At 36.0% G+C, this 26,368-nt stretch overlaps 1 protein-coding gene across 47 annotated transcripts in view; it reads left to right on the top strand.

Annotated features, from left to right (window-relative positions):
- Positions 1–26,368, top strand: part of RIMS1 (regulating synaptic membrane exocytosis 1) — a 276,215-nt gene that overhangs the window by 97,999 nt on the left and 151,848 nt on the right. For 44 of the 47 annotated variants that reach the window (XM_032443361.1, XM_032443345.1, XM_032443341.1 and 41 more), the window contains exons 2-3: positions 5,949–6,162; positions 7,881–7,892. In XM_032443361.1, the coding sequence (XP_032299252.1) occupies positions 5,949–6,162; positions 7,881–7,892 (226 nt within the window). The remainder of the gene's footprint in view (positions 1–5,948; positions 6,163–7,880; positions 7,893–26,368) is intronic. The other 3 variants (XM_032443344.1, XM_032443350.1, XM_032443375.1) reach the window with 1 other exon arrangement.

The raw sequence follows: 26,368 nt of genomic DNA, 5'->3' as shown, positions 1-26,368 counted from the left end.
CTGATGCATTTGTTTTGCTCTGTCAAGCACTGAGGAGTTGGAAGAATTAGAATTATGAATTTAATGTTCAACCTAAATCTGTCCTACTTGTGCAGATAATGTAAGGGTATAAACTTTAGTAACAGGATTTATATGTGATTTGATGACATGTAATGTAACCAGAAGATATATCTAGATTTCTTCATTGTACTTAAGCTGTTCTTCTAGTCAGTATCCTAGATTCATCCTGAACTACATTTCAGACAGTACAATGTAGAGCATCTAGCTATGGTTGCCTGTCTTGTCTTTGTTGTTCAAAGTGTGTATTCCCTGAAGCCATCACAGGCTGACAGCTTTTCCTGGTTTGGATGCTGCTGGCGCTTAAGGGAAAAGTTTGATGCCTTCCTGCTCTCTCTGGGAACGTGTGTACATGAGGTGGGCATCAGAAATGAGGATCTGTAGCACAGGCACAGCAGCGAGAACCCAGTGACAACAAGGTAATCTCAGGGTTCCTGGAGCTGCCAAGCAGTGGTTTTCAGATCATCGCTTTGACACAGCTGCCTAAAGTTTGCAGATTTTTAGCTCTATCAGTTGCTTTCATGGGCATATTAAATAACCAGAAGTGCTAGAACTCCTTTTTAAGATTCAGTTATTGAACAGAGGGATTGAAAACGCAGTCTTTAGTGCCCTCTGCTGGATTTCTCAGTAAGTGAAACATGATTTCATACTACATTAAAATATAATTTAAAATGTAGCTGTGCATAAAGGTGACCCAAATCTTGGCATCTTTAGAAGATCTGTGCAAACAGAGCATAGGTACACAAGGGCACCATTTTTTCACTTGTTAATCTTCAGTGATTATGTGCAAATATTTCAGATAGATGCATACACAACAGGAATTTAAGTGTAAAATAGTTAAGATAGTTATAACATTCTGCTAATCAAAAATGGCATTCTTGGGTGATAATTTTAAGGTGTGCCGAGTGGAGGTGGTTACAGCAGAATAAGTGTACATCTTGGGCCAGCTCAAAGAAACCCCACTGTAAATGGTAACTTCTGTGTGGTTTGACATGCCACCATCTGATCAGTAAATAATGTAGATTATATCTCCATCCATCCATCCTGTGCTACTCATCATATGAACACATTGCAGTGTGTCAGATGGTTAAGGCTTCTGTTTTGTGGGGTTTTTTTAGCCCATGAATACATGAGTAAAGCTTTGCACAATTGCCTACCAGTATTTTTTCAACTGTTTATTGTGTCAGTGTGAAGTACTGTATTTTTAAATGAAAACGTACATATGTGACATGATCAAATTCTCTTGGAATGAAAAATGGGAAACCTAAATTTAGACCATATTCTAAAAGTTAGTAGTTTAAGTCTTTCTCTATAGACATGAAAATTTCAGTTGGTTCTTGTCATGCGTGATCATTGGTGGTGTTAGCAGCTGGTGTATTTGTGGTAAGGTCTTGAAGGTGATGGTTACAAGTCCAGAAATGCCTCACTATGCATTTCCATTAGACTTCTAGCAATAAACGATAATTTTTAGTTGTATTATGTGCCCCAAAATTCACACCAATCTTTTTCATCACACTCATGCATACCACCTGTATGAATGTGAAATACCATAGGAATGAATACTGAATTTAAATGTATTTGCTATCGGATATGTTACAGAGTGTAACTGGATGGGGACTTCAGTGTTGTGAAGGAAAGATTATGTGAAACTTCATGCCAATTTATATGAGTTCTCAGTCATCAGTGTTAACTAGTGGGATGGTTTCTAATGTTTTTTTTCTGTTCTTTATCACTCTTTGGTGGCTGGTTGGGAGGGGAGAACTCCCATTTTTGGCTATGTTATTGACCTCAGTAGTAGAATTATCTAGGTTTTGGAGTGCATGATGAAAAACAGTATAAATATATGCACCACAAGTCACTAAACCATATCTTGTAGCTCCTCATCCATACGCCTCTTAAACACTGCCAGGGATGGCGACTCCACCACCTCCCTGGGCAGCCATTCCAGTCTCTAACCTAACATTTAGGTGTTTGGCTACATTAAGGAATATTTAATATACTTAAATTTTTCTTGCATTTGATGAAAATGTGCTTTGTAGCGTATGGAGCAACCTTTAAAATTATCCATCTGTATTTTAGCTCTTGCTACTGGAAAAATAACAGATTTTGATGGAAAAAATTCCTTTGATTTTCCCTACAGCTCATTCACCAAGCCCAGTAGCAGAGAAGCAGTTATTGACACAGCTCTATTTAAATGTAAGTGTAATTGGAAGCCTGGAAGTCTGATAGCGCTGTGTCCCTGTGCATAGCCTGAATTAATGACCTGAAAGCATAGAGAATCAAGCACATCTTTGATGGCCTCTTGGTCTCCAACATTAGCTAATAGCATTCATGCAACCTTGTGTTCTGGCTCCTGAAATTTGCAGTTGTTGCCTTCAGTTCCATTCCTGTCATACAGAACGTGTTAGATTTTTTTTCCAGTAACACAGAATGTGTATGTGGAAGATAGGCAGGTGTTTTTGAAACCCTGTGTGTGTAAAGGGTGGTCGTACACGGATGCAGAAAGTAAGAAACATATAAGTAATACTTATTTAGAAATAAATCTCAGTTGAATTAGTTGCTAGTAATTTCATCTACCCCTTAGTGCACAGAGAAGGGTAGAGCATTATATTAATTTTAATCTTAATACAAGATCAACAAAAAAAATCATATGTACACTGTGTAATTGGAAAAGAGCAGGAATGGGAGAACTGCTTTCTGTTGCCTTCCCTTTTCACATTAAAAAATCAGAGCTTTAAATCTCGCTGTGGTGGAGGAGAACAGAATTTAGTTTCCATGGTTCCTGTTTTCAGTAATATATTTTTATATAAAAAGAAGTTTAATTACCAACCACCCCATTATTCAAATTTATTCCTTAAGCTGGTTATGATAGTCATTCCTGAATGTTTTCAGTTGTTTTCATGCATTCTAAGTGATCAGCTCTGTAAAATAAGTTAAATCATATGTGTAATCCAATATTGTGGCCAAAAGTATTAAGTTTCTCTGGTATTTTTTCCTGATTCTATTGACCTACTTTCCTCATCTTACTCATCACTGCAAAGGCTTTTAAGGAGGCTAGTAAGAAATAAAAATAAGACAAAAATCCCTTTGCTACTTCTGCCAAGATTTTCATTAGCATAAAGCACTATGTGTAATGCATCATCTTTGTACTGAGGGAGAATAAAATATGTGGATTCTTAGCTTTCCCTTTAACTATTGCTGCATCAGTAGAATGCATCCAGATAAGGTTATTATTCATAAGTGTGAGAATTGTTGCAAGCAGTGATATTTGTATCCAATTTGAATGTATATTTTATTGTGGTTTTTGATAGTTCAATTATCATTTTCTAAGTATGAATGTCATCATAGAATAAATATATCCAAAACACAATCACAGAATCATCAAGGCTGGAAAAGACCCACAAGATCACCCAGCCCAACCATCTAACCCATCACAAACAGTTCTCACTAAACCACGTCCCTCCATGTCCAAATGTTCCTTGAACATCTCCAGGGTCGATGATTCCACCACCTCCCTGGGCAGCTCATTCCACTGCCTGACTACTCTTTCGGAGAAGTAGTATTTCCTGCTTCTCCTTTACCAAACAATTTTTTATGTAAATAAAGCTAATTACTTATTTCTTAAGTAAAAACAATACCATATTTTAAAAAAATAATAATCTTGTAGTAAAAGAGAATGCTCTTGCTAGCAGTGCATTGGTTAAATGGTGTCAGTCTTTGTATTAATTGAGTAAGTAGCTGAAAGCTAGTGACAGAGCTATTATAAAGATCTCTGTAGACAACTCACCTAGTCATACCATTTATTAAACTCAAGAGTCCCTGTAACTATTAATAATCTATGAATTATTCATGCTTCTTTAACGTTATCCTTGGAAATGTAGATATGAAGCAACACCTGAAAAGGTGGGTGAAGAGTCTGTAGGTGCCATACAGCATGATGAAAAGCCTTAATTGTGTACATGCTTTACTCTATTCACCCACTTGGTCTGCCTGAGGACTTTCCTCAAGGTAATGAAAATAAAGGGCAGGAGTGGCTGTGCTCTCCTGTATGACTTGGTCAATTGTAAGGTAGTTAAATGAGCTGATATATATATAAGCTTATAAGGTGATTATATTCTTATTATATTATTATACTCTTATATAAGTTCCAGGGTGAGGTTTCACGTGGCCGCTGAGCTGATATAATGGCTTGTTTCTGGGGGGGAGGGGGGGAAGGAATTAAAAAGAAAAGGATGATCCTTTTCTCCCTTGTCTTTTTTGTTTCTGACATCAGAAGCACACATCCTTTATTCCTCTTAGGTCCTCAGTGTCTTGCCTGTAGGGGAGTGATTCAGGCAGCTAAGAAAGGAGTATTTATTATGTTGTTTAGGAGAATTTATTTTCTGTTGGTTTAGGTCTGTGGAATGGGGCTGTGTCTCACTGAGAGGGACATGGTTAATGTCCCAAGGAGCAACAGTAACATGCTGTCAGGAGAAGGAGTGGTTCCCTACCAAGACTTCATCATTGCTGTCATTATTTCATAGAAACCAATAGGACGAGAAATTTTTCTCAGAGATGATAGTACGTGACTGTAACATAGGTCTTCATACCATAGTGATGAGCAAACCTTTATTGCTTATTATTCTTTGCTTATTATTGCTTATATTATTATTCTTGAATTGCAGAAGGGGAAACAAGGATAGAAGCATGAATATGCTTGCCTTAATGAACTTAGAAGCTGAGTCTTTTGGGTAGCAGGACAGTTTATCCAGGTTCTTGGCAAACTTGTCATTGGGTCTAGAGTAGGGCCCCAAAGATGATCAGAGGTCTGGAGCACCTCCCCTATGGGAACAGGCTGAGAGAGCTGGCATTCTTTGGCCTGGAAAAGAAAAGGCTGCAGGGGGAACTCACTGCAGCCTTCCAGTACCGGAGGAAACTACAGGAAAGCTGGGGAGGGACTTTTTATATGGGCATGTAGTGACAGGATTAGGGGCAATACCTCTAAAATGGAAGAGGGTAGATTTAGATTAGATGTCAGGAAGAAATTATTTCTTGTGAGGGTGGTGAGACACTGGAACAAGTTGCCCAGAGAGGCTGTGGATGATCCCTCCCTGGAAGCATTCAAGGCCAGGCTGGATGGGGCTTTGAGCAACCCAATCCATTCTATCATTCATTCTGTGATTCATTCTTCTTGTTTTGTGGGGCAACGGGAGGAGAAGTGCTACTCCTTTGAACATCCTGCTTCATCTTAGAAATGTCTACTCATTGATACTCGTGTGGCTAAGTTGAAAGTAATCTCTGTTATAAGGGACATCAAACCTTAGTATCAAAGATCTCTGTAATTAACACTAACCAGGGAATACTGCATTTTTTTAATATTCTGATTTGAATTGGAAAATTGTTTTCAGATACTTCTAGTGCCTGTGTGATTGTAATATGATTGTTGGAATCTTCAAGATATGCATGTATGCAATTTAGATTTTGGAAGCAGAAGCATCATGCTGTAAATGAAGACTGAGTTTCTCTCATTTTATTTTGACTTTGATCATACTTGCTGGTATATTTTATGTTGGTTAAAATTCAATGCAGATTTGCTTGGACTATTATGTTTCAGCTTTTATCTTGCATAGAGTAGTTGCTTTTAGGTAAATCTATGCATATTATGCCATCTGCGTATATTTTAATCAGCTTGTGGTCAAGTGATATGCGCACCAGCTTTGAAGGAAACCTAACATTATATATATTCATTAATATTTTCTTTTACCAAATGTGGTGGGTATTTGATATGAGGTATAGTATTATTGTGAGCATGCCAAAACTGTTAGGTTTAGTTATAAATTGAAAGAAAGAAAGACACGGTAGTAGTGTTTCCTCCTATTCTTGCTATATAAACTTTTTTCTCATCTGTGCAGGAGGTTGCATCAACAATTTGAAAGCTATAAAGAGCAAGTAAGAAAGATAGGGGAAGAAGCCCGCCGTTACCAGGGAGAGCACAAGGATGATGCTCCAACATGTGGAATCTGTCATAAAACAAAGTTTGCAGATGGTTGTGGCCATTTATGCTCTTATTGCCGGACCAAGTTTTGTGCTCGATGTGGAGGTCGTGTCTCTCTGCGATCAAACAATGTAAGTCTTCTGATGTGTAATTCTTAAGAAAAAGCCTTAATGTTTTCATGCTGCAGGATGTTCACTTTAAGTTTGGCTCTTCATGCTTCATTTTACTTAAGTATTTTGTTCATCACTTCATTATGAGATGCACATGAAGTAGAATAATATATTTAATGATTTTGTAGATACTCAGGTTTTGTAGAGTTAACTAAACAGAAAAGAGTACATAGCGTATACTTCTACTGAATGGTGGCTCAAAGGAAAATTTTTTTGGAGAGAATGAAAGAAAAAACCTTTTTGTTGAGGCCAGTCTTTGCACTGAGAAATTTTTGTTGAACTCATTTCACTTCAAATTTCTTCTTCTTAGAGCTTTTTGTATAGATACAGATATATCGTATATAAAATCAGACCATTTTTTGGTTAGGAAGAAAAGTCTTCCTTACCACAAAGAAAGTTATGTAAATTTGTTTAATCTTTTTTTTTTTTTTTTTTTTTTTTTCCTTTTTATTATACAGATGCTGAATTTCTCCCTTCTACAACTACAGACCCAACAAGTATTAATAAGATTAAAAAACAAATCATCTGTGAGAAAGAAATGGGAAATAATTGAAGAGTGGCTTGTTCATTTATTTATTTTTTTTATAGATTGATTTGGGTTAGATATCCTAGTTTCAGACAGGTGAAATAAATCTTTGCCCACCACAAAATGGAAGCATTTCCCCATGTGCCCTGTTGGGGCCGTTCCTTAAGAAGAACTGGTCAGTCACCCATATGTGACTGGAAATGCACTGTATTTGGAAGCACACTGCCCAGCGATTGCTTTTGGCTGATAATTCAGTGTGTCTCAAAATATTTCACAAATACTCTTTTACTGCACTACATGGTTTTATTGACTATCATGAGATGACGACTTTCAACTATGGCCCTAAGATACTGATCATTAGTAGGTGAAATTTCATCCTTCCCATCAATGCAAATTCAGTTAAAAGTGGCCATCATTCCTGTGTCTGATAAACATGTCCATGGTAGAATTAGTTTATGGCCTTTTCTCTAAAACTCAACAGAAAAGTGTTCCTGAAATTTGATGTTAAACGAGCAAACAAAATACCTTAGAAAAATACCCATTTCATCATTATTTCGGAAGTTCCCCATATCCCTCATGTACCTGTGAGTACAACACATTAAATTCTTTTTCTGAAAAAATGATGTAGGTGTGTTGGGCAAAAATTTTCATAGGTTTGTATTTTAAGGTAAATGGATGCGTTATATTGTGTCACCTGCAGGTGGTATCACTAGAGCAAGTCTGTGAAGATGCAGTTTACTTGGATGTGTTTGGTTGTACTATTAATTGAAGTGCATATGACGCAGTTTGTATTTACTCAGAAAGAACTGGATATACATTAATTGTTTTTCATCTACTGTTCTGAGTCACAGAAATGGAAACGTAAAGTTTCCATTTGTTTGTAACTTATTTTTTGTTTGTTCACAGTTCTGTGGGTTTGGGTGGGAAAGCATGTTTTCTACACATGCAATAGTGTGACATTTTTATTTAAAGCTTTTTTTTGGTTTTTTTTTTTGCTTGTTTTACATTCTTAGCTCTTTGTAAAGAGTTACTAGAATTGTATTTATTTAAAATCTGCTTATTAATACTTGCCTATTTTATTCTTTTTCTCTTTCTTTCTTTCTTTTTTTTTTTTTTTTTCTTTTTTTCTGCTTCCTTGGATGCTTTCCCAAAGGAGGACAAAGTGGTTAGAATCCATGCTTTTTATCATTTATTATTATAATGTTGTTAGTTAACTGGGAAACATATTAATGTAAAAAATGATCAGAAGGGGAGGGAGGAATAGCAGAAAACCAAACAACCAGGCCCCTCCTATCCCTCAGCTGAACACACCCTTCAAAGATAGCTCAGCAAGAAACCCAAGGGTGTTGATTTACATTAGGACATTGTAAGAAATCAGTTAGTAATTGAGGATTCTTAGTAGTCTAAGAAATAGAGGAGGTAATAAAATATATTAACTTCTAATTTCATAAGAATGACTTTTGTTAACAATTTGATATTTTGCTTGCAAAGTCCTTCCATCAGCTTCAGGAAACCTAAAGTAATAATTAAAATGTGACTTTATATTGATTTACATAGTTTGTTGTGTTCCACTTCTGGCTGCAGCAAAAATTCAAGGAATCCTTGTAAAGTCATTTTTCTGGTTTTTATATTTAAAGTAGTTTGTTTAGGCAAAGGCTAACTTATCCTTTTGAAATTGTACATAGATGTAGTGAGCAAGATGGAATGAATCTTTTGAGACTGTGCAGTTACTATTTCAAGAAACTGTAAAGCTTCCTTGGGATTAAATAGTGATGTATTTATCATTAGTGCCCATGCATTTCCCAATTCCTCTCTACATCTTGCACAGAGAAATGGCTGACAATACTTGTGTGAGGCCCTGCTTGCAGGTCTGAAGAAGGTACTCCAGAATTTCACTTGGATGCACAGTAGTGGGAATAAGCCTCACACTTCAACTGAAATGAGTATAAAGTGATTTCAGTCCACTTGTGGCTGATGGTGCCATAATTGCATTGCAGAGTGATTGTGTGCCACAACTTACATCACAGCATAGCTATAACCTGCAATTATAACTGCATAACACCTAGAGAGGCTGAATCCTATTGCTCCTGCATAGCATAGTGATGATTGGTGTTTCTGTTTTTGTTTTTTTTCATAAGCAGTTGTATTATTGGAACACAATTCTTGTTTTGATTACTATGAAATATAACTTGATAAACCTTCATTGTACTTTTTAATGTGTGATTCTCTGAAGAAAGTGCTGAAATAATTCAGGAGTGTTCCAAGCTATGTATCTAAGGATTAGATTAGGATAGTGTGAGAAGTTTCATCTTGTTATTGATTTATTACTGGAGCAGTGCATCATTGATGAATCCACTGGGGTGTACTGGAAGAATAGTGCACTTGCGATGAGAAACAGCAAAAATCTTAAATGCTGAAAGTACATTTTCAGTAAAGTGTAACCACATAGATTCTGGAGAACAATCCAGCTGAACTTCACCTGACCTGCTTACGTGATTGAGAAGTCCTTCATGCCTCAGTTATGAACAAAACTGTGTTTCATAATGACATAGAAGGATATGTCCTTATATCCTTGAGGTGAAGATGTGCCACATCCCTTTAACATGGTAGTTGGAAGGAGAATATCTAGTAATTAGTCCTGTTTGTGTGAGGAACAGGGAGACCTTTTTTTTTTTTTTGTAATGAAGTACAATTGCTTAAGCTGTGTCTATCTCCGAAAGCTAAGAAACCATGTGTTATGAATTAATTCAAAAATATGAAATAATGTCTCTTATAAGCAGGGTAATTTGTATTATTTATGCAGGGCTACAGCAGAAAAATATCATTTATTTTTTTAATCTTCATTGGCTCAACATTCCTGACTAGCCTACATATAGGAATAACCTCCTTTTTAATCTAATGAGTCTAATGATGGTAAGACTTTTCAGCATGTTTAGATGAGCCTTTTTCTCTGCAAGTGAATTTTTACAGCTATGAATGATATTAATATTAAAACTTGTGCACTAAGTTCCTACAAATTAGGAGTTCATCACTTAGAAAGGACAGCGAAATGCGAGTTATCAGGAAAGATCAAGCTTGGTCTTAGATTCTAGGTATTTCCCTCGGTGCTGGAGTTTTAAACCACATTGGTAGTTTTAATGAGATGTCACCTGATGTTATGTACTTTGTGTTACCTATCTCTGTTAAGTGCAAGATGTGGCAGGCACAAAGTCATGCAAAGGATGATAAAGAATTGGAGAATTCACTGTATGAAAGAGGACTACATGGAGATCAGAGGGACGAAAGTTAGAGAAACTGTAGTTAATACCTAGAAATACAATGTTTTAAAAATAAGAACAACTTTTAATCTAAAAAAGAGTGAATACATAAGACCAAGTGGATGTAAGTTGTCCATAAATGCTTTTGGTTTGGAAAGAGATTTTCACAATCACTAGAGGAAAGATTTAGGAAAGTAATTCATTGGAAGGAAAACCAACCCAATAAAATTGTAAAGGTTGAATTTGGTGAGTTTAAGAAAGAATTTGAAGAAAGAATTTGTGATTTGATTACTTTTGACTGTGGGATAAAGTAGGTGGTCCCATATAGCTGTCATCTTTTGCTGAGATCGTTTAAAATACTTTGTAGGTAACAAAATGCTTCACGGGAAGCTACAAAGGTGGCTTCCCTTTGACTCTGCTCTTTACCTTTTCAAGTAAATGCCAAACGTATATCAAGGACTGTTTCAAAAATATATAGCAAAACATATATATTCTCTACTATTAAAACAGTAAAGTACATCCCAGAACATTAATCCTTTGTAATGGGAGTTAGTCAGTAACCTACGCTTATGGGAATTTGGTGACTCTAGTGCACTTAGAAAATTACTTGGCAATAACTGGTACAACCTTGTAGATAGCGAGGCAGGTACCTTTCAGCGATTCTTATTATAATATGTTGAAATGCATTAATAAGTATGTGTCTTTAGCTCTTCCTTGTCCTTTGAGTATGGCTAGCTTGTCATGTTACTGACCTGTGCCTGTTTATCTCCCCATGTGATTGCAGCCAGATGGTATTAAATGGACACAATGTCAGATAGAGGGACTGCCATCTTGTTTAAACCTGGCTTAGTTACAGCTGTGTGGTGAGAATATTCAGTGTTAACAATGTTAATTATGATATCAGTGGTGGCTGAGTTCGCTAAAAGCATGTGGTGATTATATGGCACCCTGGAGAAATGCAAGTGTTTTCCTTTAGTGTTCAGAAATGATGTTGTGCTATGGCAGCCTATTTCACCACATGTGCACTGAAAATTTGTGCATGCTTTATAAGAAAGCAGAATATTAGTAAGAGGATTTCATGAGTGAGCATTTTTGAAGGAAGTGATGTAGGTGCTCAGTGAAAATCAGGTTTTACTGAACTTTTCTAATTTGATGGATCACTTTCTAGGTTTTGTTAGTTCCTTATATTGTCAATGGTATAGCTCTAGATACTTCTTTTTCTGCTCTATACACTATTTGGCAATTTAATTGCCAAAATAGTGGTGAGTTTGTTAATGCTCTAACTTCCATTTTATTTACTCTTCTCTCTTATGTGATCTACTAGTATAAGTAGGACAGTGGAGAAGCAACAAAATACCTGGCTAGGATTTCTTTGCCAGTTTTGCTCCATTCTCTCAACATCCTGGCTGCTGCTTCTTGTTCCTTTCTTTACTGTAATAGTGGCAGAGCACTGTAGAGCAAAAGCCACCTGATTAGTGTGACCTTCGCACTGCTCCCATAAAAGCTTTTCCCTAATACTTACTTGTAGAAAGTTGTGTTTCCTTTGCAGACAGATGATATATAAAGTTGTACAACTGTTTCTTTCTCTTTCTAGGTGAGGAGATATATTGTAGGATGCAAAAGTAGCCTTGAATAAGTGGATACTGTTTCTTCAAACTAAAATTACAGTATTTTGTTGTGGGAGTTTTGAACTAACTGATATTTGTAGAACATCAGTAGAATTAAGTGGAAGACCAATGCTTCAGCTTAAGCTATGCGCTTATCCCTAGCAACTTACCATTGTATAGACTTTATTCAGACTGTGATTTTTTTATCTAATTTATAGTGAAAAGAATTCAGAACAAATGATGAAAAATAGATTTATTACTGCTTTCCTTTGTTGTGCAAAGAACACTTTGCTTGCTTATTCTCCTGTTTATATACAAGAATGACTGGGAGGAAATCAGGATGTAAAATACATTACGGATATATGAGAACTAATTTAACTGGACTTAAGTGTATGTGATTGCAGAAAGTGATGGTGATTGTCAGTACTGAGAAATACCAGAGATTTACATTTCAGATCTAGGTTACACTGAAATTATGTTCACTTTAGTATAATGTCAGTGAATTACACCGAAAGACAGACAACTTGGAAACACTTCCATAATTGTGTGCCAGGTGTTTTTAAAGAGTGTTTATCATTCAGTTCCTTTGAAGTATGTTTAAAAGCTCCTTACATAATGGCTGCTAATTTAAGTCTTAACAGCTTGAATGTGTATGCCATGCAATTCAGCTGTGTATTGATGGCTTTTACAGAAACTTGTTAATATTGTCAGAACAAAATGTCTGGATTGTCAGCACTGCTTTTACATTTCCTCTCATGGAACTGTTATGCCAAATTATGTCCTTTAAAAGGATAATATATGTAGGTTCTGACTAATACGGATGTAGCACAAGAAAAGTTCCTTCAGAGTGAGGTAAAATTACATGGCAAAATGGAAAGTGATAGTGGATAAATTCTATCTCTGTATCTCCCAGCGTAATTTGTCTCCAAAAAAAACAACACAAAAACTTGTGTGATTTTGTGAAAATCACAATTGTGTGATTGTGTGAAAATTTGAGATGTGTCAGGGAAGAATCATTGCTTTTCAGTAATCACTGCTGCTTTCAGCAGATAAAACAAGGAGGGGGGGAGAGAATAAGAGCTGTTCAGTAAGCTGTGGAATTCTACTTCAAGTAAATGCAGAGCTCTTTCCTTTCCTCCCATTTTTGGCAAATTAGTTCACTGTGAAACGAGCTACTGATATCATTAATTTTCATATAAATCCTTAAAATTAGCTTGTTCTTCACCAAGTATGCTGAAGCAACCGTGTTCAACTGACTGTTCTTTTTTTCCTGTAGCTTTATTGCAGTACTGAATTAGTAACTACTGTGTTGTACTTGTTTCTGTACCCAGGCTCTGCTTACCTGTTAGCCAAACGCTTAAGCAGCCTACTTTTCTACTGCTCATGGCCAAGAAAATATCACTGATATAACCTTGTGTCTTAACCTATGATTGCTGAGTCTTTTATTGCTGTTTTTGCTGGTTAGCATGCAGACTGGATACCAGGGTGATCTGTGGAGAAACCAATGATACTAGAAACCCCATGTAGTACAATGGAGCCTAAAATAAAATATAACAAAGTCCACACTTTCAATTTCCTGCAGCGTTAGTATCAAACAGGTTATACTATTTTTTTTGCCTTCTATTTTGAGTACCTTTGTTTCAAATTATCCGATTCAAGATAATGAATACAGGGAATTATATATATATATACATATATATATATTTAACTTAAGAAAAAGCCAGCAGTACTTTTGATTGTAGTCATTCCACCCACAGCAAAAGCTTCTATTAAGGAAATTAAATATTGGTGAGATCCCAAAAGTCAGTAAAGCTTTTAAAAAAAAAAACAAAAAACAAAATTATTCCACCTCTTCTTATGTATGCATAAGCATATATTGTGTAGACTTCTCTATGTTGTTGTTTATGTCATACACAAAAACACATACATAGTGTATATATATACTAATACAGGGATTACAGGGCTCTCATAAAACATCTTAATCACTTTTGAAGTCTGTGTATCATTCAAGGTAATTCAATTTGTTATTTATATTTCAACTTATATTTATGGGGGGGAAAAAAGAAATTCAGTGCCTTTATTTTGCTAAGTGTTTTCAGTCAAATGAGATGAGAATGCTTCTCATCCTCCCTCCCCCAGGCTAATGCTATTTTCCCAGCTGTGTATTATTTACTATAAGCAGAGAGCTAGGAGAACCCTTTTTTTCTGTTGTTGTTGTTTGTTTGTTTTTGTTTTTTAATATATTCTTAAGGATTAATAAGATTTAATAATATAATAATGTGAACCACTGTTTTTGAGTGGTTTTCCATAAGAATTTGAAATTCTTTGCCCTGTGACTAAAGTAAGATGTTTTTCTTCCTGATTTCTTTTTGTTGCAAGAGGTCTTGTCCTTTTTATTACATTACTGCATAATAAGAATTGTTTGCTGTGGTCTTGAATCACTTGATCCAAGAAATTTCAGAAGTTTTAGGGAAAGGTGGTATTAGGGGTTGTATTTCAAAAATGCAACAATATAGAAATGGATTTATTCACTTCTCTGACATATGCAGTGAATATAGTGAATCTATTCCCTACGTTTCTGTAAATAAAATGGTTTAAGTGTGTAAAGGGAAATATCTTAGTTAATTAGTTCCAACTGCAAATACATACTGAAAAGAAGGGGATGCCTGTTCTAATAATTGCCATCCAATATGGGATTTCCTGTGTGTGTGCTGTTCTTTAGGTAAGAGGATGGTGGAAGTAGAAAATACCAACAGTGAAACACAATATGAAGTCATGATAAGCGTGTATTTCTGTTTGATGTGTTCATCTATGTTAAAATAATCAACACTATACTAAAAACTGTAACTTTATAGTAAATTCTGATCCTTATCTATTCAGTGCACTGCAGTTTTGAAAACAGTCAAATATGAAGTTATGGATTTGATTTGATACTGTAGGCATGTGTGGTCTAATGTAAAGGAGAACTACCTGATACGAAATGGATACAATTCTGATCATTCTTCATCTGTCCAAATCTTTACATATACATATAATTTCATAAAATTAGGACAAAAGAATCAGACAAATTGTGCAAATGTGATGTGTTCAAATGCACAACATCTACTTTCTTTGTACATTTCATTGCATCTACTTATTAATTGCGACACATTGAAAATATATTAACAGCATTTCATTGCATTTTTGCTTGTGATTGTGCCATAAAAAGATTTGTAGATACCTATAATGATAGTTAGACATGGAATTGCAATTCTAATTTTAAATAGTGCATTTCTCCTTTAGTGGGTGATTTCCTGTAATAGGAACATTTTAAAAACAATTTTTTATTGCTGACTCATTATGAAGACTCAGTAATTTCTGAGACTTACTTTTAAAATAAATTTTTAAAGCTTATACAGTCAATAATTCAGTTATGTTTCATACTGCTGTATTTGGGAATAAGGCTGGACAACTGCTGACGAGATATCTGCGTAGGTGATTTTGAACATTCGAATAGTAAGGTTAGTTATTTGGAAATATGGCCAGCCTGCTCAGTTCTCTTTCAGCCCAGCTAACCTCAGTAGATCTCAGTAGATCTCTATTGTTGGAGGTGGTCGCTGTTTTAGTTTAGCTGTTGAGTATACCGACTTCTGCTTTATAAGAGTTATATTGGATCACTTTCAAAGCACTGCTACCTCAGAAAAATGTTTCTCTTCCAGCTTTCTGCTCCTCCAGCTTTTTTGCTCAAATCAATGTTTCTGTGTCAATAGAAAGAAAATCTCATCCATAAATCCATGCAGAAACAATGCATAGCAAGCTGTAATTTCAACTGAGCGGTCACCATACCTGTTTGGAACTGTTACTATTTCCCTTCAGCACATTGTGCATTTAATTGTTGAATTTTCCCCAGTGTACTACCTTTCCATGTCCTTTAATTCATGCATGAATTAGATGTATGAAATACAATTATGATGTAATTCAAATGTAATCTCGTTAATAAGACTCTTAGCTTTCTGGTATCTAGTAGTCAAAAATTGCTGTGCTTTTTCTTTGTAGCCATATGAGACTTTCATTTGTTTTTATTCCTGAATTCAGTTTGTCATATTGCACTTCATGCAAACAACATGCCTTGTAAGGTATTGTGTTTCTGTTATCTTAATTTTTGTGATAGAATAATGTGCTGGTTGTCAGCCATGCAAAAATGGCTGGTAGCTGAGATTTCTAAAGCACTATGGACTATATCTAATAAATATATCACTATTTTTTCTCTGTTATGGAGTACAGAGCTAAGGAGGTAATGCACTATAATTAAAAATAAATAAGTAAATATACAAAGAAAGTATATTCATAACTTCATTCTTCTTCATTCTTCTTTACAGAAAGGACGGTTAAGTGCTGGAATAGGCTCCTCAGGGAGGTGGTTGAATTGCCATCCCTGGATGTGCTTAAGAGCCGTTTGAATGTGGTGCTCAGGGATATGATTTAGCAGAGGGTTGTTCGAGTTAGGTTACTATGGTTAGGCTGTGGTTTTCTGCGGTCTTTTCCAGCCTGGGTAATTCTATGATTCAGTGAAAGCCAACACATAACATTTGCTTTAAAATTTAAAGTATTAAAATACATTTAAATATATTAAAATAAATTTGGCTGTCTCAATTGTTCTGTAGGTAATCATTTTTCCATGCTGAATCTCAGTGTGCAGAAGCATCACCTCTGAGTATAAAGCCAAGAGCTGGGATAAAAGAGATGGCTAATCCTAAGACTGTGAACTGTGAATGATATAAGTAACTTTAATTGGTTCACATCTAGCTTCTCTGAAATTGACCTTCTGTGTATTTAATAAGTTCATCTTGTCAGATAGATTTACAGTTCTGAAATTAGAGTACAATGTGAAAACCAGCATGTTCTTGCTGAGCAAGGATGAGGTGAGCCCATGCTCTCTTTTCGACTGCACATTTGCCCAGTGATTCTAGCCACTGGAAATTACTCCATGTTGTGCAATGCTTTGAAAATAGAAATTAAAGTTCCTTTATTATCAGTGAGAAGCAGCAGTGATGAACGTGCTTGTGCTTTGTCAGCTTGTTACTATACTTATCATCTGTTGCTCACGTCTGAGGAAGGCTGCTGATCATGGAGATGGAATTCTGGCAGTCAGAGTCCTTTCACATTTACAATATTGAACAACTTGATGAACGCTTAATAAAAATGTACCCCAAATTCACACATTTATGCATGTGGGCCACACATGCAGTTTCATCTATTGGCAGATCAAGGGAGATTGTTTTGGTGTTCTATCACACAGCTTCTGCTGGGATGAGGAAAAAATTGGGCAGTGTAAATCTACATGGAGACTGAGCACATTCAGTAGGGGCTATCCATGAGCATAGGAATGCAGTGTGTCCCAGGGAGGCCTCAGTATGGTTAGAAACTGAGGAGACACAGCCAAGTAGTGGAGACAGGCAAAGAATGATCGTGCAGAAGTGATGTTATAGAAGTTTTGGCAACTGGTTATAAGTGAAATTAGTACAATGAATTCTGGTGTTATTTTGTCATCCCAGAAACAGAGATATTTTAATTAAGAAGAGATCTTGCTGCAAAGAAACGTTTGACAAGATTATGACCTGTTAAGCATCATGAGAAACTGACAAATAGCAGAAAAAAATTCCAGAGAACAGAGTAATTGTGAGGACAAGATTTAATCTGTGCTCTCCTGCTCTCTTTCTCTCTTTTTTATTTTTTTATTATAAATAACCTTAATCCTCATCCAGGATTAAAATTCAGTGTATTTTTAGCAATGCTATGTCCTAGATAAAGATACTTCCTATCTATGATTTTATATCTTTTATACCTTTTGGACTCTGGAGCATTTTGTGATTTTATTAACAGATGGATACTTCCATCTGTGTATTTTCAATACTGCAATTAGTGAGGAATAATTTGTCATACATGTACCAGAGATACATGAGTTCATAAACGTATATGAATTTGAGGATAGTAAGAATAATTAAAGAGAAGGTTTTTTGCAATATTATGCAGAGTTCTTTGGTCTGTTGTTATGCAGATCCATTTGCATTTCATTTTGTTTTCCCATGAAGATACATAAACTCCTTCCCAAAACTGCTATATAAAATATTTCAAAATATATATTGCTGGTTATTTAATGACTGATAAGAGATCAAGTGAAAATCTGACCAAGTGTTGTCAGCATTGATTTGAGGAGCAAATCAAACCATATAATTGTTAAATCTAGATAGAGGTTTCTAATGAGCTGCAAGTTACTTAGTCTGAGGTTTGATCACTTTCTGCGCAATTTCTGTATGCAGGATAAAACACGTGTCTATTTATTTGCAACAAATTCACAGAACACTTTGGAATTAAATGTTTTTTTATCAACAATTTATCACAACAGATATGTAGGTCACTCTGAAAGTAATACCTCCTATTTATTTCCATAGAAACTACAGCAAATGCAAAGGTCACAATAACACTGTTTGATAGAGCAGTTTCTCAGCTAAAGAATGCAATTTTTCAATATAATCACAATTGTTAGGCAGTTTGAACAGATGAGCTGATTGAAATGCCCTTCATTTCATGGTGTGACAGCTGTTCATGGCCATCCAGAATGTGGCTTGTCTTTCACATTGCTGTCACTGCTGCTGAAACACACCATCCACTGCCTCACTGTGCTCATATCCACTGTTTGGTCTCCATATACCTGTGTCAGGTCTTACATGTACATGTAAGGCTTCTACCAGATTGAGAGGGCAATTGAAAGTCTACACAGTAGAAAGTTCCCAACATCCTTCATAGCCCAACAGCTTTACCACAGAGGATGCTTTGGATTGGCCTTTACACCTATAGGCTTTCTTTACCTATTTCGTAGGCAGTCTCATGAGAAGGTAAAAGAGAACACAAATTCTTGCCCATGTAAGAGCAGCGAAGCAGGAAGTAGTAGGGTATTAAGTTGACAAAGAGTTAATCCTCCTACTTTTTCTGTATTCTCTTTGTTGTGTGTTTTTGTTGGTTTTTTGTCTGTCTTTTGTTCACTTTCTGCATACATACAACTTCATCCTTGCATATCTGTTCATCCTATATAGTAGGTTTTGCCTCTGCTCTTTAGACCTAAGTATATGGTTTTCTGGTCAGGCATCTAGTGTGTAGTGGAGCCTGGGGTTCACCTTAGAGGAGCTTTGTTCATGGTCACTTCTGCAGATTGCTGAACAGGAGGATGCTGAGGGTCCAAGAGAGACCAAGTCAGTACATCTGTTGTCAGACTGAGCAGAAATCAGCCCCAAATAGAAACCTCTGCATTATGTGTGAACTGTGTTTACACTTTCATTATACTAACTGCAGTAAATCCAGTCATTGTGCCTCAAAGACATTCAGCATGCTTTGACTGGGAACGGATCTGCTCTGAATCTTTCCTTAGCTGCCTGAACTCTATCAGCTGGGGTCTCTGCTTTTCAGAATTTGCATCATTTGGATACTCTGAGCTTCACTCTAGCAGCTCCCCAGGGTGTAGGTGAACCTTGGGTAACTGGTGTTGTATCTGATGGCTCCACACCCGTATTTTGGAAACATGAAGGCAATGCAGGCCAACTAAATAGCAGCGTATAGGCGCTTGAATTGTTCTATCTATCTAGGCAGCTAGATTGTTCTATCTTTTCTCTTTCTTCCCAATTTCTTTTTGTCACTGAGTGTCAGGTATCAACTAACTACATACTACTTAGTTAGTTTTCTTTCTTTAACCATAAATATCTATAGCTACTGCTCTCTTCAGTGAATTTGCTGGATATAATAGTTTGATTTAATGCATGAAGTAACAGCTTGTGTATTTTTAGAACTGCTTGGAAAGGTTTTCCTTTTTATCTTTATTTTTTTAATTCTCCTTTTCTCAAGGGAGGCAGATGATCCTTTAATCTTTTATATGCAGAGTTTGTCAACATCTCTATTAACTTGCTTTCATTTTTCATTTTAGTCTCAACTTCATATTGTTACTTTGAAATTTCTAAACTACATTATTATAAGTTTAGAATCACTATTGCTTCAGACTTCTGTATTTGGTACTTACACTACTGCTAGCACCAACCTACTATATCATACCTTGATTCATAACTGAGAATGACACCAAAGCCACTTTGTAGCTACCAAGTGGATGCAAAGCAGTTAAATGATAAATTAAACCCAACGTAAAACTACTGTCTTTCTCTTTTAGTCCCAGTAGGATCAGATTTGGAGATTTACTTGCTTTAACAACTGCTTCCAAAAGCAATTGTTTGGGAAATGCTAAATTAAGGCAAGAATAACTTCCTGATCCACAGTTTATATTACTTGTAATCTGAATGTTTTGGCTGTTTTCTCAAAACTCTTATACCACCCTGTACTGTCCACCCTTTCACTTTGTGCGGTGTTCAATTTGTTTGATAGCAATTTGCATCTTAGTGTTTTAACTTAAAGCTGTTCGTAGGTCACCTAGTACTCTTTTTTTCTTTGGCTTTGTCTATGTTACAAATGTAGATACTGTGAGGTTTATGAGTTGATAGATTGTCTTTCCTCTGTTCTTGGTTTTATTTTATTGTATATAACTTGTTCAGCATATATGTGATTACTGTTTCTTAGCAGTTTATCTTACTGAATAACTGAAAGATACGTACTGTAATCTTTTTTTCCTTCTTTGTCTGAGGGCTCTCTGAATGGCTAACCTTAGCTGCCTAGTAGTTGCTTTTTCTAGTTTAATTATTGCACAGTATTGCATTAAAAAGTGCAATGAATTTACAATACCCATGCTTCAAAAAAGTGAAGAGAATGATATTCAATAATAGTTACAGCAACTTGAAGGTATCTGCTTTGTAAACTATTTGGGATGACTAAGTATAGCATAAGTTTGAAATGCTTTGAAAAGATAACTTTGTTCTTCTTGCAGACCAGGTGGCATGGCGTAGCCTCAGCAGCTTTTCCAAGCAAACTGATTAAATTCCAAATAAGGCAGTATTTCTTCTGAAGGATAAGCAAATACATGCAGAAATAGAAACTGAAGTAAAAAGTAATTTCTATTTTGATTTGCTTTGAAAAATAGCCATTATAATCATGAAGAAAAACTCTTGGCTTGAGTTTGACACTCAGTGAGGACTTAAAGTCTTTCAGCTGTGTTACTTTCTGCTAGCAATAAAAGCTTATAAGGTTAGTAATACTCTTACCACCTATACTTTTAGGGATGAAAATAAGTTATTTTAGTGTTTGAAAACAGAACAGTTTTTACTTCCCTAAAAGGGGCAGGACAGGAGGGAAAAGAAAGGGGGGGGGGGGAACCCACAACCAACCAACCCTGAATATTTTACAAGTAGGGGGTAGTAATGCCATGTGGTTATTACAAAAGCTATTGGATGTCTTTGTTTCTGTTTAGAGCTTTAGTTCATCACGCTCAATCTACTGGTTTTCAGCTGTGAGCTGTCTCCTAGGTAGCTCATTTGTTACATGGTTTGTCATAGTGCACGTGTGTATATAAAATTATTAGTGTCTTAGTCTAATTTTCTCTGAATAAATAATAAAATTTGCCTACTAGCATTTTTCTTAAGAGAGAAAGAGCCCTAGATCCAAAACAAATATATCTGGAAAAAAAAAAATAATAAAAAATCTGGAGTGCTAAACTCTTGAAGATCAAACAAAATCCCAGTGTAGTTCTGAGGAAAGGAAGGAGTTTACTCTGAAATAAGATTGGTATGCCCATGCATTATCTCTGTTTCAAATGGAATAACCCTTGATATGTGACAAGACAACCCCATTTTGTTGCTTCTCCAGTACTGTTGTTAATTCCTCATATTTGTCCTATTTTTTCCCTATCGCCTTTCTCTTCATTTTTGTCTTCTTTCTATTGTTGCCTCTGTAATTTTTCTCTTCACCTACCTGTGGTTCTTTCTACTTATTTGCTCCTGTCTTCTTGGATTTTCATTCTAAGCCAACTCATCCCACAAGTCTTCATTTTTTACACTGTATTCTTTTGACTGCTGGCAATAAAGAGCTGAAATGGTGAAGTGAAAGCAATTAAAGACTGCAGGACCAGAATAGTCTAGTAAATCAGTTGTATTAAAGCTGGAATAAATGGATTTTAATATAATCTTGTAAAAGTTATGGGACAACCAGATTAGAACAGTGTTGACCTTATTAACTGACCTGGTTAAGAAATTAAGTGTAGAGTTAATTAAATAATAATAATTAAAAAAATGGGAGTGAGTGATTAAAGACACATTTTAGAAACAACAAATTTACTGGAATAAAATATTTTAAAACAAACTATATAAAAGCTGTAACTGATTGAAGATTGAATTCATTTGTCTATTACATTTGATTGTGATTGAATTGGATTTAATTTGATTCATTTGCCTGAGATGACTCTGGTGGCTATCTTAAATAATGTGACTAAATAAAATTTCAAAGGTGGATTCCTGAGACAATAATTGGGTTGAGTCAGAACTGAAAGGGATGGCACTATTTACAGAGACGTTATAAGATAGATTGGTGAAAGCGATCTCAGTTAAGTGAATGGTCAGGCCTTTTGGATCCAGCAAAAGGCTGGCATATATGAAAGTTATTTTCTTTTCAGATTTATTACGTGATCAGAAATATTCCTGTTTCCTATAAACCTTGTACCTTGTGGTTGTGTCTAGAGTTCACCTATATCAAATACAGCTGGGTAGTGACCATGTTAAGTACAGCTAACATCTGTATGCAGGAAAGGTGATCCAACCTTAGGCAATAGTAGATGGACACCACTAGCTCTGGAATCTGTTGCTATGGGAAGGCTACTATCTATAAAGCATGGACTAAAGAAATTCTCTTCTTGGCAGCTGAAATGGTTCTCTTTCCATTATATAAGTAAAGTGCAGGTGCATTGGGAGCTAACACTTAATGGGGATCTAACAAGGCATTTAATTTCTGCACAGAAACCTGGGAAACACAAATTAGTTACCCAGCTGAAAAGACTGTTTAATTCTGTTGAACATAAAGTTGTGTTTGAACTGTATGTATGAGCACAAAATTTTCACTGATGTGTAAATGTGGACTAAGGACTCATAGTCCCTATATTTGTATCATCATGCAGTTTGCATCCCTCTATTTCTCATGCTAAAGGGGCAGGATATAATTAACTGTTGCTTCTCCCCCTATACCCTTAAGCCATCACTACACTATATGTCTTTTATTTGTTTAGGAAATCCAAAGCCTCATTAGATATCTGAATATACAGGTAAGTGCAGAAGATCAGAATGATTCTATGATCACCTAGCAAAGTTCTGATCTCAGTTTTTCAACCTGTTTTTGTAACATTAGCTACATCAAATAATGAAATACCATTATTGTAATGCTCTGCACTGTTTTACATCATCTTACCTTACTGAAACTCTCCTCTTTCCCTGTGTAATCTTCCAGTAGTACTGCAAATTCAGGATGATAACCTTTTGAAACTGATACCAGTGATGGTCTGTGAATTGGCTGTAACAGTGCTTTGTTTAGATTGGTTTAAAAATGTTTGATATTCTTATGCTGGCACGAATCTCCTATTGCATTTTCCTGCCCCATTTTCCTTAACCTTGTCTTCTTAATCTTCCATATTCAAACTCACAGTTGTTTATACCCTTTCTCAGTCACTCTGTAGTCTTTACTACCCTGAAAATCTAATTTTCCTTGCCAAAAAAATATTGCTTTTCCCAATTAAAAAAAAAAAAATCTTAGATATCAACTCAATTTTTTTTGTAGAACACTGATATTCTCTCTTCCCCTTCCTCAAATCTTCCATCCCAGATTTACTGAGATTCCTTTGTGCTCGAGCTTGGTAGCACAGATAGCACAGAGTAAACCAACTTAGCCTCAGACTCTGCACCTGGAGCAAGAGGTGGGAGAATTAAAAGGACCATGGACATCCCAGAAGGTAGGATCAACAAAGATGAAATGTAAAAACCCCCAAACAAGAAGCTTTGTCATTTTTATGGTAGGGCCATAAAATAACACATTGAGCCAACTCGTATAGTATGTTGTGGTTTCTCTGGATAGTCTGATAGTTATTTCACATGTGGAGGTGAGGATGCTGATCTTTGTAAGGCAGAATGCTGCACACAAAAAAAAGTCGATGTTTGTTTATCAGAAGCTTTAGTGATAATAACAAAGTGGGAAAGATACACCTTCTGTACTGCAAGTTTACGTACATAATACAAACATAAAGCTAAAGTATTTTTAATTCTATGAAAAAAGCTACAAACTTAAATGTGAGTCTGGGATGGATTGTGAATCACGAATGTGTTTCTTGTGTAGGACATAAGCTTACTTTGTGCTGTGTTGAAGCCCTTACTGGGCAGTACTAAGTGTTACAAAATACTTGCCTATAGGTAGGTACCATATTATACTTAACATCCCACAAGTTCTATGTAGGTATATTTCTACCATGATTATTTTTTTTTTTAACTTTAAAACTGGATATGAATAATGTGAAAATATAGTATGACTATTTAATCTGAATTTTACTCTTTCACTAAAAGTACACTTGCTTAAAAATGTTAAAGCATGAAGGATCAAGCTGATAGTTGCTTGCAATTACTGTGTTTAATTAAGCTTTCATTTCCAGGTTTGTCTGGGTTGTGTTTAGTATTGTATCTGTATGTGATATCAAACATATCTGTAACAGATAGGTCAGGAAGAATTTCACATCTTTCTTTGCTTTCTGTCTTAGGAGAAGGGTGGCAAGGCCATGGCCGCTGGTGCAGGAGAAAGCTTGCCTTGTTGCCACCTTCCATGTCACTCAATTACATGCAAATTAGAGGCCTGGTTTCACATCCTGATTGTAAGGCACTGATGACTTTACTCTAGGCTTCTTGTGGAACTGGAGATGTGGGAGCTCTAAGCAGAAGTCATCAGCCAGAGTTCCCTTATAGGATTTGGTGGGGAGCAAAAGGGGAAATTCAGAGTAGGTAAAGCTGGTAGTCATCCACCTTGATTATTTGCCAAGGAGCATATAGATAGGCAGTCAAAGTGGTTACAGAAAGCCTCTGTCAAGTGGCACAGCAGAGATCGTTACAGTGGGATTATTCTGCAGCATGTCAAAAATTTGCTGTTTCTCCTCTCAATCAGAATGCTTTTGAGTATTTGTTTGAACTGACAGGTCTGTATGCACTGCACAAGCTGCCTTATGTTCCCTTGGCAGGTAATTACTGTCATCTGTAAAAAATCTTTATCCTAATGTAATTGTCACTCTGCTTGTCTATCTAGCTCATGAGATATTCCCACTGGGAATACTCCTGGATTGCCATCCATCCCCTATTGCCTTTCATCCCTATTTTCACAGCCAATAATAATCCTCTTGTTCCTCACAGCTCCCTGATTTCTACATTGTGTCTCTCAGCCCCACTGTCTCCTCCTGCGGAACCAAGCAATCTCTGTAAATTTTGCTCATCTGTGTCCATTGTTCTTTACCTTGAATTGTCCCTGCAGACTGAGTTGCTTGGAATAGATCTCCTAGTCATCCCATAGTAGCTCACAGTGCCTGTCAAGGCCAATATATTCTACTCAATAGTGACATGCATTTCATAGATTGAAAACCCCTACTGCAGGTTTTAAACTGAGACTCTTGAATATAGAGGGAGCACTTTCAGCTGTTAAGACTTTCAACACAGAGTAAAGAAACATAACCTTTGAAATCTCCAGAGATGCATTTGTATGAGATAAATGTTAGACAAATTGATTCTCAGTAACTCATGCTGAAAGCTTTGAAGTACTCAGTCATTCCACCAGCATTTGGTGGTGGTAATCTTAAGCTCTTAGATAGCTGAAGAAAGTAGCTGTGTTTATAGACTGTCATATGTCTATGTTTTTAGACTGTCGCATGGAAGAAAATAAGATAGCTTATTCACTTCAGTGGGCTTTGCACTGACCCTGGTACTTTTCCAGTTCAGTACTTTTCAGATTTTATGCACTGTTTGCTTTAAGGCAGAAACCTGTGTACGCTGTGAGGCAAAAGAGAGACAGACATTCTAGCAGTAAAGTACTGCAAGCATAGTAATGGTTGATGTAGTTGCAGAACAAGAGCGTGACAATATTTAGATTTCTCAGTGCTTTACTTCATGAAGAATCACAAAATGGTTGGTCTTGGGAGGGTACTCTGGAGTTCTCCTAATCCAAACACTTCCTCACAGAAAAGTAGATGATGTTGTCAGGGCCATGTACTGTTGGGTTTTGAAAGTCTCCAAGGATAGAGACAATAATATAATGTTTAAGTTTCTTTGAACTTGAGAATATAAAATGAAGATTGAGTTTATGCCCATTAAGTCACCTATGATCTCAATCAGTTGGCTCACTTTCAAGTTCTTTCCAGAGTTCCTTCCAAGAGCTTCATTGCCTTCAGGAACACTGCTCTGCAGGTTACCTGTTTCCATTTTAACTTTTTAAAAATTTTATTTACTTCTACACATTTCTAAATTGTTTTGTCATAAAGTATATTCCATTCTGTACAAAAATGCTCTCTTGCCTCTCTGTTTCTAATACAGTTTGCGTAAAAGAATATTTTTTATAAAAGTTTGTGTAGAAGAGAATCGTAGAAGTATAAATAATACTACTTTAGTGCAACTTCCTGCAGAAAATATATACATGCTCAAGCACTATTAATGACAGTCTGGCTTTGTGCGTTTGTATGTTTTTCCTAAGGTTTGTAAAAGTAGAAGTGAATATATGGTGTGAAAAGCTTCTGGTTAGTTCTCTGAGCCCTTTGACTGATAACTAAAATTTGATAGCAGTCCTAGCTGTAAGTTGCTTCATGCCAT

Source organism: Coturnix japonica, chromosome 3 (genome assembly GCF_001577835.2).
Source record: "Coturnix japonica isolate 7356 chromosome 3, Coturnix japonica 2.1, whole genome shotgun sequence".
Taxonomy (NCBI): domain Eukaryota; kingdom Metazoa; phylum Chordata; class Aves; order Galliformes; family Phasianidae; genus Coturnix; species Coturnix japonica.
This window is presented reverse-complemented; position numbering and strand designations above follow the sequence as displayed.